Source organism: Falco punctatus, assembly GCF_963210335.1.
Source record: "Falco punctatus genome assembly, chromosome: 11".
Classification (NCBI taxonomy): Eukaryota; Metazoa; Chordata; class Aves; order Falconiformes; family Falconidae; genus Falco; species Falco punctatus.
In genome coordinates, this window is record NC_137591.1 from 28,432,187 (window position 1) to 28,445,222 (window position 13,036).

The 13,036-nt window shown below is 54.9% G+C and overlaps 1 protein-coding gene across 1 annotated transcript in view; it reads right to left on the reverse strand.

Moving 5' to 3' along the window:
* Window positions 1–13,036, reverse strand: part of CACNA1E (calcium voltage-gated channel subunit alpha1 E) — a 137,945-nt gene that overhangs the window by 20,783 nt on the left and 104,126 nt on the right. The window contains exons 36-43 of the mRNA XM_080407366.1: window positions 12,860–12,951; window positions 12,254–12,419; window positions 11,929–12,056; window positions 4,599–4,695; window positions 2,769–2,874; window positions 1,502–1,609; window positions 878–978; window positions 474–580 (exon numbers count right to left, since the gene is read on the reverse strand). Coding sequence (XP_080263492.1) covers window positions 474–580; window positions 878–978; window positions 1,502–1,609; window positions 2,769–2,874; window positions 4,599–4,695; window positions 11,929–12,056; window positions 12,254–12,419; window positions 12,860–12,951 — 905 coding nt within the window. The remainder of the gene's footprint in view (window positions 1–473; window positions 581–877; window positions 979–1,501; window positions 1,610–2,768; window positions 2,875–4,598; window positions 4,696–11,928; window positions 12,057–12,253; window positions 12,420–12,859; window positions 12,952–13,036) is intronic.

Genomic DNA, 13,036 nt, shown 5'->3' on the forward strand with positions numbered 1-13,036 from the left:
CAGGAGAGGACACCAGTGCCCCAGGTCCCATGGCAGCAGTGGGGACATCTCAAGTGCAGTGCCAGCAACTCCCACCATCTCGTTCCCACCAGCCAGGGTGCTGGGATCCCCCACCGACCCTGCACCACCCAGGAACCCACTGCTCAACTGCTCTCGTGGCTCAGGGCCATCCCAGTCCCTCCTAGGTAAGACAGCTTGCACGTCGTGCTGGGATTGCCCTGTGAGAAGAGGGACCACGCAGACACCTGGCCATCCCCCTTGGCCACCTCCGCAGCTGTTGGCGATGCTGACACCCACCAGCTACCTGGAATCCTGCAAAAGCTTTGTGCCAGGGGCCCGGACTGGGTTTCCCCTGTTCTCAGCAGCTCCTTAACCCTCTGTGCATCCCAGTGCCAGCTCCAGAGAACAAAACGAGGGCTGCAGGAACAGAAAAGTGACCGGACAACCTCCCTCCTCCTCAGAACAATACTCACAGGCCCGAGAGGGTGTCTTGCTGGAGGTAAGGCAGAGCCTTCGCGTTCGAGATGATTTCCTGCGGCAAGGAGGATGGCTCCATGCGCTGGAACATGGGGGCATTTTTCTGTATTGAAGAAAGGTAGAAACTGAGCCTGTAGGAAATGCAGACGAACATCCAGTGCTTCACCAACCAGGTCCCTGCTGCTTGGGAAGGTGACAGCGTGCTCATATTTGCTGCTGGGCAATGAGGTTGCACGTACGCATGGCTTGTAGTCACCAAACCCCAATCTGTTCCACCATCTTCATCCCTCAGCTGCATCCCATGCAGCTGGCTGTACATTCGGTTGCGACATTGTGGGAAGCAGCGAGGGTGCTCTGAACAGCCCCATCCTGCCCACCACATGCCCTGGCTGAGCCTCACCTGCTCCTCCAGCTGCTGCCGCTGCTTCTTCGCTTTGCTCTGCTTGTAGTAATCCATGATCATCATGGCTGCATATATTTTGCCAACAGTCAGGTCAGAGGCTGAGAGCATAAGAGGGAACAAAGTGGGGACACTTGTGTCTTAACAGAAACAGCAGGTCTGGACACTAGCACAGATCTTGAGAAGAGCCCTGCTGAGGGATACTCTGGTCACCCTCAAACTCTGCTTGCCACTCCAAAAGAGAGATGAACACCCAGACACTCCATGTGGTGATAAAATGGATGGAGATGGCTCAAAAGCATCCTCATCAGCCACCAAGACACACAGCCTCATCACATCATCAGATGTAACAGAACAAGAAATGCTCAGCCTCCTGCCCCAGTATGCTCCAGAGATGATTCGCAGGAGACCCAGGGTCTGGCAGTAGATCCCTGCAAACTGGGCTATTTTCAAGAGGGTTCCCAGGCAGAGCAAGGCAGAAGCCAGCCTGCAGGAACACCGACTCTTTTCCCACTTCTCCCCAAGCTGGGGACAGGTCTGATTGGTCCCCACCTCCCTTTGGGAAGAAGTTGTTGCAGGTTTGATGGCAACTTGGCAGTGATGACAGCCCGCAGAGAGACTCACTTTTTGGCATGGGTACCAACAGGTCAAGCATCTTCTGGGACAGGTGAGGCCAAATGGTCAGGATCTCCTTTTGAAGTTCGGAGTCTAACTGCTGCCAATCTGCACCACCTTGAACAGCAGGGTGAAAAATGGCCCATGTACATCAAGACCTGGCACCAGGGTACAACTAAAACCACCCCTTTCCCATCCTGAAGTGAGGTCCACGAGCAGCAACCAGCTCTCCGGGCTGGGAGGGCCATCTTGCATCAGTGAGCCTGGTCTTCTGCTCTCACAGGGAAACTTTCCTACCATCCCCTCCATATGTGCCTCCATCTCCCCATCCCCTGCCCTCCCACTCAAAGCTGCCATCCTCAAGCTCGCGTTGGGTCCGTCTCTGCGGTTCCAATCCTACTCCAGCCCACACACACCTGCTGCTGCCCCACTTTCTCGTTTCTGGTGAGCAGATCATGTGCTGGTGAAAGAGCAGCTCCACTTGGTTGAAATTCTTAAATACTTGGCAATGCTCTCTGCAAGGAGAGCAGAGCACTCTGGCCAGCAGTGAAGGGGTTTGCTGAGCTTAGGAAGACCCAGGCTCAGAGGGATCTGTCACCATGTGCCAATTGGAGACATCCCAGCCCAGGGCAACTCGGACTGGGCTGCAGGAGACCCAGGTTCAAATCTCTGCTTTATCTAGAGGGGCTTGAACGCCTTGTTTCAAGATGCAAGGAGCTGTTTGAGCACTGGGCTTTTGCTGGTATCTTGCCCTGGTTGGGTTTTCTTCCAACAGCTGAGCTGTTCCTAGGGGATGTTTTATTGAAAATGGCAGGTTTCTTCAGAAAGTTTTTGATCTGATGAATCAGAGCGTTTTCAGCAATAACAACAAAGCAGGTTTTCCTGCTCTGAACATTTTGTCTTCCCCAAGAGAGAGACTCTGTTCCTCACAGCCTTAGGAAGCCAAGCACATGTGATCATTCCCCTCCTTGGTTTGGTTTTGTACATGAGGAGGGGAATTCTCCCTCTCCTCCATTACACAGTGGACATCAAGCTGTTTCTGCTCTCTAGAAGCAGCTTCTAGTGGAAAACTAGCCACCTCTTCCCTAAAGAAACAGGGTTTTTTATAGAAAGCGGCAGAATTTTGCCTGTTCAAGGTAACCACTTCCATCCACGTGCCAGGCTCTGGGAAGCCAACACCAATTTGGCTGTGATGTCCTCAGCCTGCCCAAAGGATGAGTGCTGGTCACTCTGAAACCCTCCTGGCTCTGTCCCCTCTCTCCCCCACTGACCTTACCTTTGGCAATTTTGATGTCCAAGGCTGTGCGTATCAGCGCCATCAAGGTGGAGGTAAAATGGACCGTCATGTCCTCGGCCACGGGCATGTTCATCAGCACCAGTCTCTGCGCAAGAGAGAGAAGAAAACAGCGGACGGAAAACAATATCGAAAAACACATCGACCAGGCTGGAGGAAAAGAAATTAAACATTAAACAAAAGGGAAAAAAAAATAAAAATTAAAAAATAAAAAGCAACAAAGAGTGTCAAAACAGCACAGCCAAAAAAGAAGGGCAAGGATCACCCCACCCCCCCACCCCCCGGCTCCTTCCACCCCAGGACACCGGCTCACTGCCTTCCAGGGCTCCTCCTGCACCCCAGGAACAGCCCCTGAGCCCCCCTCCCCATGGCACCGGGGCTGCCACGGCACCTCCCGGCACTTTTGGGAAGACACAACTGATCCATCAGGGATGCGGGCATGGGGAGTGCTCAGGGAGGGGAGAAGGGGCTCAGGTTTCCATTCCCAGGTAGTTTGACTTTCCAGCTCTCAACCCTTCCCACCTGGGGCAGGGGAGAGGAGGGTCCCTAACCTTCAGGGACTTCAGATCAGCTGGATTCCTCTAGCATGCTACATCCTGGCGCTCCCTTTTTGCGTCTTTCAGAGATGAAGTTTGCCAGCACATGCACAGGGACCAAATTATCCAAGGGTGGGGAAGGAAAGGAGGGGTAAAGAAAGTGCAGAAGGAAAGAGAAGGGCAATCAAGGCAGGTTAGACACGCCATGCTCCTTCCCCACCCTGGGCAGGCGGGGTGCAAACCGAAGTGACCAGATCCACTTTCCAGAGAGTATATTTTGCTTTGTGAATACCTTGGACCATCCCTTCCCTGCCCATTCCTTTTCACCTGGCTTCTCATGTCCTTTCCCTGCCTTCAAGCCTCAGTTTTATTCCTGGAAAAATGTGATGGTGGATGTACACGTGCGTGAGCGAACACACGAGAGCTGGAGAGGGTGGCAGCACATTTGCGAGTGTGCTGAAGTCCCCCCTTTGCTAGCCCTGAATGCTGCTGAAAGGGCTGCTGGGCAGCAGCCCGTGGCCAAGAAAAGCTTTAATTTGCTCCAGACCTGGGCAACACAATTGTTCTATAGCTTCAGGTCTTGTCCTAGCAACTTCCATCCCACGTCCTTTAGGGCCTCCTATGCTCCTGCTCCATGCCTATGCAGCTGGGAGCACGCTGTGCCTGTGCCATGCGCCAGCTGCAGCCACCACCCCAGGTGGAACAAGGGGGTAAAACTCAAGAGACACCTTTTGAAGGCACCTGGCTTTGCCTTGCACAAGCCATCCTTTGGGATAGCTCGTGCCAACGTGCCTGGCTGCTCACGCACTGCAGAGCTGCTCCTACAGGCTAGGTCCTTGCTGCCCACCTGCTTCCCATCTCTTTAGCCCTGTTTCTGCGCTGGCAAGGACAAGGGTGGTTCCAAGCCCATGGTCATCAAGCTCCTAAGGACACCTCGCTCCCCTACCTGTGCTACAGGGTTGCTCCTCACCTTATCTTCTCCAACCCTCCCACTTCCACACTATTGCTGATCCTGCCCCTCCTCTGCCACTGGGGTCCTCCACCCCAGAGCTCCCAGGGCTTGTGAGAGACCACAGCAGCATCACATACGTGGGCAGTGGAGACCAGCCAGCGTGGCCAGGGCTCCTCTGAGCACACCAGGCTCCCCAGGAGTGAGCTAAACACATGTTGGATAACCCCAACGCCTCCCCGGCTCCCCGCAGCCCACCTCCCGCAGCTCCCTCGAGCCCCGGCTCCTGCTCAACTCTAGCCCCCGTAGAAGGAAGGGTTGATCTACCTTATAGGCCACTTTGGAAGGACATCTCTTGCCGAGGCCTAGCGGTGGTGACATAAGAGTCAGCATTTCATACATCTCAGTGTAATGGATTCGGCCACTGCTCATGAAGGGGGAAGGGGAGGGAGGGAGATGCAGAGAGAGAGGAGGCATTCCCAGAGAGCAGAAAAAAACGTACAAACAAAAATAGTACAGGAAAACAGGAGAGAAAAAACAAACGGACAAACAGGAAAAGAACAGGAAACCCGTTAATCAAGGCAAATCATACATGAGAGACTGTCCTGATGTGGATTTATAGCACTGCTCACACAGACCCAGGAATGCTGGCAGAAGGCAACTCACCCCTCGCCTCTCTGCTGCTGGCCTCAAGCGCCTGTCTCGCTAGCAGTCTGGGAGTCCTCCTCTGCTCTCAACCCCTTTCCTAAAGCCCTCCAGCAGCCCCCACCTTGTCCCACAGGTTCCAGGGCTGTGTGCGAGTGGTATAAATCAGATACACGGCACTCGAGCCATGGGTTATTTGAGATAACGGTGGTTTGCACCACAGTGCTCTGTGGCCTCCGTAGCATCTTCCCTCCCGGGGCGGGGGGCCGGGGTGTTGCTTTGCATCGCCACCTAACCCATAGCCGGAAGGCTGTGTATCCCCAGCTCGTCAGGTCTATGCAATTGGGAGGCAGCATCTTGCATAGAAGGCAGTGGGCCAGGGTCACTTGTCAAAGGAAGATGCCCAGTTGCTTCCGTCTGGCTCTGTGGATGGACCACTTTCCCACCATGCACCAGTGCAAAAGGCATGCTGAATTGGCTGAAAAAACAAAACCGGGAGGAAAAGTTGTACATGCCATGCTCCCGCCCTGGCTCTCTCCCACATGCGGCTGCAAGTTCCACCAGGTTGGAGTTTAAAGAGTCTCAGCAGAGGCAGCTGTTTGGGCCTTCCAACATCAGGGTTTGTTTGGGTTTCCCAAGGGAGGCAGCTCGGAGGGACCCCACCTCGCGCTCCTCTGCTCTGTAAGAACCTGCCTAGGACTGCTGCAGTGAGGAACGCTACCAGGCCACCCGATGATGCCTCCAGCCCTCTGCCAGGCTGAGATATTTGGGCTGTCTCCCTCGCTCTGCACATCCAGGAGGCTGCTCAAGTACATCTCCCAGGGATCCTGGGCTTGGCCAACTCTTCTTCCCCTCGTGCCAGGCTTCTGTCCTGCACTGCAACACGTGGGATGGTTAACAGGCAAGGGCAAACTCACAACAGCAAAGGCATTGACCTTTACAGCTGGGCTGGGAGGATGCTCCTGGAGAGGAACTCATCTCGGCTGGGGTGGCCTGGGAGAGAGGACATTGCCAAAAAATTAAGCACTCCCTGTGGGATCTTGGCCTCTTCCCTACCCAGGTGCTCAGAGCAGTGCGGAAAGGGGAGAAGGTATCTCCTCTTCTCATGGGTTACCGCTGGTTTGGAAGCAACCCCTGGCCAAAGAGGCATCTGCCAAGACAAGACATGACATTTTGGGTATGAACTAATGGTGACAACCTGCAAGAGGAGCTGTTTGGGGTGCAGGCACAGACCAGGCTGGGCAAGCCATCTCCTCTGACACACCTAAACAGGTTGGTAAGAGGATTGATAACAACACTGGAGAATATTAAATGCGATGATCAAGAGGAAATATCCAGGTCCAGGAGTCCGTAAGCAGTGCCTTGCAGAGCTGAATGTGCACCCACTCAAGGCATCTGAAGGGGAGAAGAATTTTCATGCAGGAACTTAGTGCAAAAAGGAAGTGAGACAGTGATCTTCCACCCACCCTTCCTCTCAGGGGTGGACACTGTCTTTTGTACTGAGGTTCTCCACACAACAAAGGAGGAATGGATTTCCGCAAAAGGAAGAATCTGCAAAAGAAGGACCTCACAAGAACTCTGCTGTTCTCACAGACAGGCTGCACACTTTGCTGCTTCTCAGAGCAGATATCCTAAAGCATTTTGAACAGCACAGCAAACCACATCTCCAGAGAGTGAAGCACGGGCAGGCATGTGGAAAGACATCCATCTGAACAGGATGGCTCCCAAGAGCTGGTCCAAGCATGGGTACATCCTTGATGGGAGAGCTGTCCTGTGCCTGGACAGAGATGCGACCTGCAGCTATGGCATAGGGTGGCTTGTAAAACCACCGGGCACTTAATGGCTCAGTCCTGGTACTCTGAGAGAACCCTGTGAGTGATGGGTTCACCTGGGGGACATCTGTCCTCCTGTGGTTAGAAAAAACAAGGCTGTTTGGAACAGAGCACCAGGACAGCAAGTGATGTGAGAGTAGATTCAGGAATAGGTGATGTCCACAGGGACTCCAGTGTCTATGGAGCATTCACCTGACCCGTGACCATCTCAAGGGCTACTTTAAGGGGGCAAAAGTGATGCCTTGGCTCACTTTTGCATGACTGCTAGAAGCAGAGGGAGTGAAGAAAGGCAGAGAGAGCCTCAATTAGTGGAGCAGGCTGCCAGGATAAAGACCCAGAAAGGTGTGGTTACAAGACCTGTTCTCCCCAGCACAAGGATGGATCTTGCTGAACTTTCACAGGAAGCCTTTCTGCATCAATGTCCCTTCGTTAGCCCACCTGCGGATGGCTTAGCAGGTGTGTTTCTGTACCATGCTGCACCACTGTGCTGCATCCTGAACTTGCCCAAGAACCACCTCTTCCAGAGCAAGCTGTCCACTGCTCCATGAACACACTGGTGGTTGTTTCTACAAGTCATCGTTGTCACATTGCCTGGAAGGATAGGGGTGTGGGCTCCAGCAAGGTGAACCTGTGCATTGTGATGTGCAAGGCAGGCTCACCAAACTGAAAGGTGAGCAAGTTGGGCTGGCATTTTGGGATATGGACCATGGTGGCAAGATGCAATGACCGTGTGGGTTTTGTTTCTTCATTGGTTGTCTTTTGAAAATTGTTCCAAGGCAGTAGGAAGCCCTAAAAATCACTCATGTCCTTGAAATATCTCATGCACAGGGAGGAGGAGACAGAGGTAAAGCAAGGATGAGATGGGCACGGTCTCCCTCACATGACAGCCCAAGCTGGTCTCCCTCTCTTTGCCTTTACCTTCCCCGAGTTTATCCACCTTCACTGCTCTGTCCATCCCACAGTCAGCAGAAAGGCCAGACTGCTGCAGAGCTGCCTCTTCCCAGGAAGCACTTACAGGTACCCTTCTGAGCACCAGGTGATCCAGCTTAGGAGAGCAGTGTTTGCCAGCAAAGCCCTGTTGTCAGTGGAGAAAGACTAGCAATTCCTTCTGAAGGTGTCTTCTGTCTGCAGGGACCTGGGGAAGCGTCCTCAGCAAAGCCACCATCCTTTTCCAGGGATGCAACAGAGAAGAGTGGAAAGACTGCAAGGAGCTCCTCCTTGAAGAGATGAGCCAGCTGAGATTCTTGCAAGAAATCTCCTATCCCCAAGTATCTCTTCGTAAATGAGACACTGAGCATCCAGGCCTTGTCTTGCTTGCTCTGCTTTACTTCTGGCGGTCTACTTCAAGATTTCAAATGTGTGCATTATCCCCACGATCAGCTGTGGAGGGTGACAGACCTGTTCCAGGGATGCTGGCTGGAAGAAGCATTTCTGATGTGGCAAGAGGATGTGGTGGCTACACCATGCCACAGCAAGGAACCCTCCTCCTCTGCAGAGTCAAGATCAAGGGCCAGGGGCATCTGAGCTCCCCTCGTACATCTCCTCAGATGCTGTGAGGAACTCAGAGGGAAGAGCAAGCTCTGTGGTCCATCCTTTCATGCCATGGACACAGACATAGGCATTGTGGCACTTTGGAGAAGGTGACAGGCGCAGGATTTTGCCCAACTGTCACTGCAAAATGAAATTTAAAGTGCGAGTCAGAGAGACACAAGGAGGCCAAGCTGCTGCCATGGACACATGGCCAGCAGCTGGGAGCTTGGTTCAAGCAGAAGGAGAGAAGCTGCTGAGCTCCGGAGACGTGCCCAGGTGCCACCACCTCCCAAGCAGGTCCGGCAAGCTAAGGGCAAGACTAGCAGGAGTCCTGCTCCCTAGATACATGGTCATGTGTCCTCCAAGCACCACACTTAAGGCAGAGTCTCTTGGGTACAGCACAACATCCCCCAGGGAGAGGGGTCACCCTGGCCTCCCCGTCCTCCCCCCAGTCCTCACTCTCCAAAACAATAGCAAAGTCTTCGACATCCTCCTGCTTTTGCTCCTCTCTTCTCTCCCCAGGAGCAAACCACGACTAAGCCTCCAAAAAACTCCTGCTCCCCACTTGATGGCACTTTGGGAAGGGAAGCCAAGCCGGGATGATGGCACCTGGCCCAGCACCCTTCGGGGGCTCTCTGTGCCGACGGAGCTGGGGCAGGGGGCTGGCTGGGGGACGCAATTTGTTGAAACCCACCCTGGGAGGCTCTGAGCCCCCCTGGCCCCACTCATGCCTCCCCTCGCAGGGGACAGCTGCTGGCTCTGGGAGGTCGCGGACCTCTTTAAACTCGAAGGAAAGCAACGTCAGGGTTCCCTCGGGAGGCGCGGTGGCGGTGGAGCGGGGGGGAAGGAGGGGTGGATGGTGCGTCCCGTGGCCAGGTTGTGGCAGAGGACTGGGAGGCAAACCTTGCACGCCACCCTGTAGGGGCAGTTCTCTCCTAGGCCCAGAGGAGGCGAGATCACCCGTACTAATTTGTACATATCCTTATACGAGATCCTGCCGCTGCAAAGGAAGCACAGGTGGGTTAATAGGACACTAAGAGGGTGGAGGGGAGGATGGAGGGCTTAACCGGGGAATGCTGGGGCCATCTGTGGGGCAAGACCCCCAGGGGTGCATGGGCCTTCTCCTTCTGGCTCTATCAGACCCAGAGAGCAGAAAGCCGTGAGCATCAGCTACTGCCTTCTCCACCACGAGTCAGCTCATACCTCCTCACGCTGACCCATTTTGACCCTGGAGAAGGACAGTTTTGGTGGTGAACACCACCCCCATCACCCTTTCTCACCATGCCCCTGGCCACCTACACCCGGTGGGAGAGAGCTGGGATTTTAGATGGGGTGAGTCCAATCATGGTTGGGTTCTAGCCACCACGAGCCCTTTCGATGGAGTTGTGTCCCATCACACCACCAGAGAGCCTGCCCTTGCATAGCCAATCCTCTGGTCCTCACAAGGTCCCAGGGAGGTTGGCAGCTGAGTCACTTGTATCTCCAATATCTGGGGAACCTGAGACAGGGAGAGATAATGTGACCAGCTGGTGACCGGTGGCTGTGGCACTAGCACCTAAGTCTCTCGCGGTCCAGTCCTGTGCTCCGACCACCAGACCACACTCTGCCAAGGGTACACATTATTAGAAGCAAACCCTCCCATACACACGCCCCTTCTTGCCCACAGAAGCACATCTCCCCAGACCCAGGTGCAGTCATCACAGGATACGGCCCGTATCACTCCTGCACCAGCTGAAATAACGAAGCAGTTGAAGCGGAGAGCTGGCAGGAGAGGGTGCAGGGGCTGTCGGGTGCTGAGCTCCCCACTCCACACCAAGTCCTGTGGGAAACGGGACCGCATGGGGTGGAAGTGCTGAGGTGCAGCGTGCTGCAGCCTCCTGGGCATCCTTAGACAAGCTTGGAGGGAAACCAACAAGGAGGCAAAGAACAGCGTTACCATCCTACCCAGCACCTTTGCCTCTGGTTTCTCCTTGCTCTTCTCCCATTCCCTTTCCAATGCTGGCCAGAGCTAACCCAACCATCTGGGCAAAACACATCCCTGAGCCCCCTTGATGTTGGGCAGTCTCCCCATGAGACCTTCACATGATGGTGTCAGGATGCAGAAGTGCTGCCCCACTCAGGTGGTGGGACCCATTTGGATGTACTCACCCGTTCCTCACCCAGCAACAGGGGCCAGGGCTGCCCCCATGGGCCCAGCATCATTGGCTCCTGTGCATGTCCCCTAACCACTGGCTACATATCACGAAAGAGCATGACTTGCTCAGAAATGAGAGGGGTGCAGGGCATTGATAGGACAGCTCAGACATGCTTTTACAGTGACTGTCCTTGAGACCCAGGCCACCAACACGGGGAGTGAGCGCGTGTGAAATGCCTGGTGTGAAGAAATCCTTCCCAGCGTCCATGAATGAGACACTCCACACTGAGCAGCTGGGTGTTTCATTGCTCTCACCTCTTCCTTCTCTAGCTGTCCATCAGGACATCTACTCACCCATGCTGACCTCTCCCCCGTGCACAAGGCATATTCACACACTAACAGGCAAACCCCAGCACAGCAGTAAGTGCTGGAGGAGGCCATGCAGGGAGGAACCTGGCCAGCACTGAGCTGCACAAGGTTGGACAGAAATGGTGAAGGAAAACGTGCCAGGAGCTGATGATATTGGGCATAAAAAACCATCTTGGCTGGAGCTGGTCTCTCGAGGGACAGGACGTTAGCAATAGAGGTGAAGAGTCTCCAAAGGGAGCGTGTGTGGCTGCCAAGGGCTCTCAAGCTAAGACCCCATGGTCCCCAGCATAGCAGTAGTGGGTCATGGTTCCAAAGAGGCTGTCCCTGGGCTGCAGGAGAGAGGAAGGGGCCACACAAGGCACCCTTGTAGTACTGGGGCTGAGTAGAGGGCAAACAGGCTCCCAGAGCTGCCAAAGGCTCCACACTGCCCTAGGGATGCTCCAGACCATCCTGGGAGGAGCGGCAGAGAACAAGTCCTCTGCAGCAGCAGTGGGAACAGAGCCAAAGCTCAACCACCCAGGGGACGTACAGCCGCTGTGAACCCGTCCCACTGCCAGGAACGGGAGCCCTGGTCACTGGGGTCCTCATCAGCAAAGGTGTGAGTGCAGGGAACAAAGTCCTCCCATCTCCACAGGGGTGAGCAGGCTGGCCAACATAGGAACACAATTCCCCATACCCAAATGCACTCCAAATGAGGTCCTCAGTAGGTGACTTGGCAGGAGGCCAGCAGATCCCCACCATCTCCCCATGGCTGGGAACAAGCCACACTCATCCCTGCTCTGACAGGGAGCTGTGGGTGCTGGGGACCAGGCGGTGGAGCCGGTCTCAGGGCAGAGGCACCCCGCTGACACACAGGGACAGGGAAGGAGGCTGAGAAGGACCTGCCCACTGGCCGGGGAGGAGAGGAAGAGCAGGAACCTTCAGCGCTCAGGATAAATACCACGGCAAACTTGAACATCACCCAAGACACCTGTGCCACCAGGCACTGCAGGAACTGGGCTGCTCCCCTTGTAGTAACTGTGAGCAAGAGCAGCCCGTCCCTGACCATCCCAGGCATCGCAGCTGGTTTCCCACAGCAGAACACAGAGATGGCCATTTAAAACCAGCTCTGAGAGGTTGCTCAGAAGAGAAGGAGCTGGCTACATACCACGCTGCTCTGTCATACTCTGCCCAGATCCGAACAAACTCATCTAGATGGTGAGGTCCCAGGATGGAGGAATCCCGAGTCAGGTATTCAAAATTGTCCATGATGACTGCCACAAACAGGTTGAGCATCTAAGTGAAAGGGAAAAAGGCAGAAAGGAAGGTCGGGGGGAGCGGCAGCCGAGAAGGGAAGGGAGAGGGAAGGAAGAGTGACTGTGGGGAGATGATGGAAGATGATGGAAGAAGATGGAAGATGACCCTATGGCTGGAGTGCAGGTTGGGGGCCTGATGAAAGGGACCCCCAGGGCTCTCAGGGAGAAGAAACTCACCAGGAAAGAGCAGAAGAAGATGAAGGAGACGAAGTAAACGTAGGCCAGGTCAGTGCCACAGCGCTCATTCTCGTTCTGCCCGGACGTCGCCGTCGTGTCGGGCTCACAGCCTTTGCCCTCCAGGCAGGACAGCATGATCTCCTGCCATGCCTCTCCTGTGGCACTCCTGCGCCCAACACAGCCTTGCTCAGCAGCTGGTGGTGGCACAGGGTGGAGCTGGGGCAGGACACCCCCAGGGAAAACCTCACAAGAAGCTGTGCAACCCCCTGCCCAAATTAAACACATCTCCAGCGTGCAGAGAAGCGAGACCCACGTGAGTGCAGCCATGCTGGGGTGTAGCTCCTGGCACACAGGGCCAACTCCCTGCAGCCACCAGTTGGTCCAAAATACTGGGAGACAGACATCCTTTTGGGGACACAGCGGGGTGGGGGGGTGGGGGGGGGGGGGAGGAGGTTCCTGAGCTCCTGCAGTCATGTGCTTGTCCAGCTGGTCTTTAGCACCAAAATGACCTCCACCAAACGGTGCACGGCGAGAACCTGCCCAGCCTGGCTCCTGGTACACCTGCACCTAAAAATACCGCCAAAGGAGTTTTCTATGGTTGCTTACCTGAAGAGGAGCATGAGGGAGCCCAAAAAGCTGCGGAAGTTGTTGTGCCGGTTAATGTGGCTTTCCTCATCTAGTCTGATATTGCCAAAAACCTACGGGAGAAAGAAAAAGGGCTCAGTTCTTCAGGCAACAGCTTGTTGGCCAGTGAAGAAGCTGCACGTTCACCTTCACTCGGGC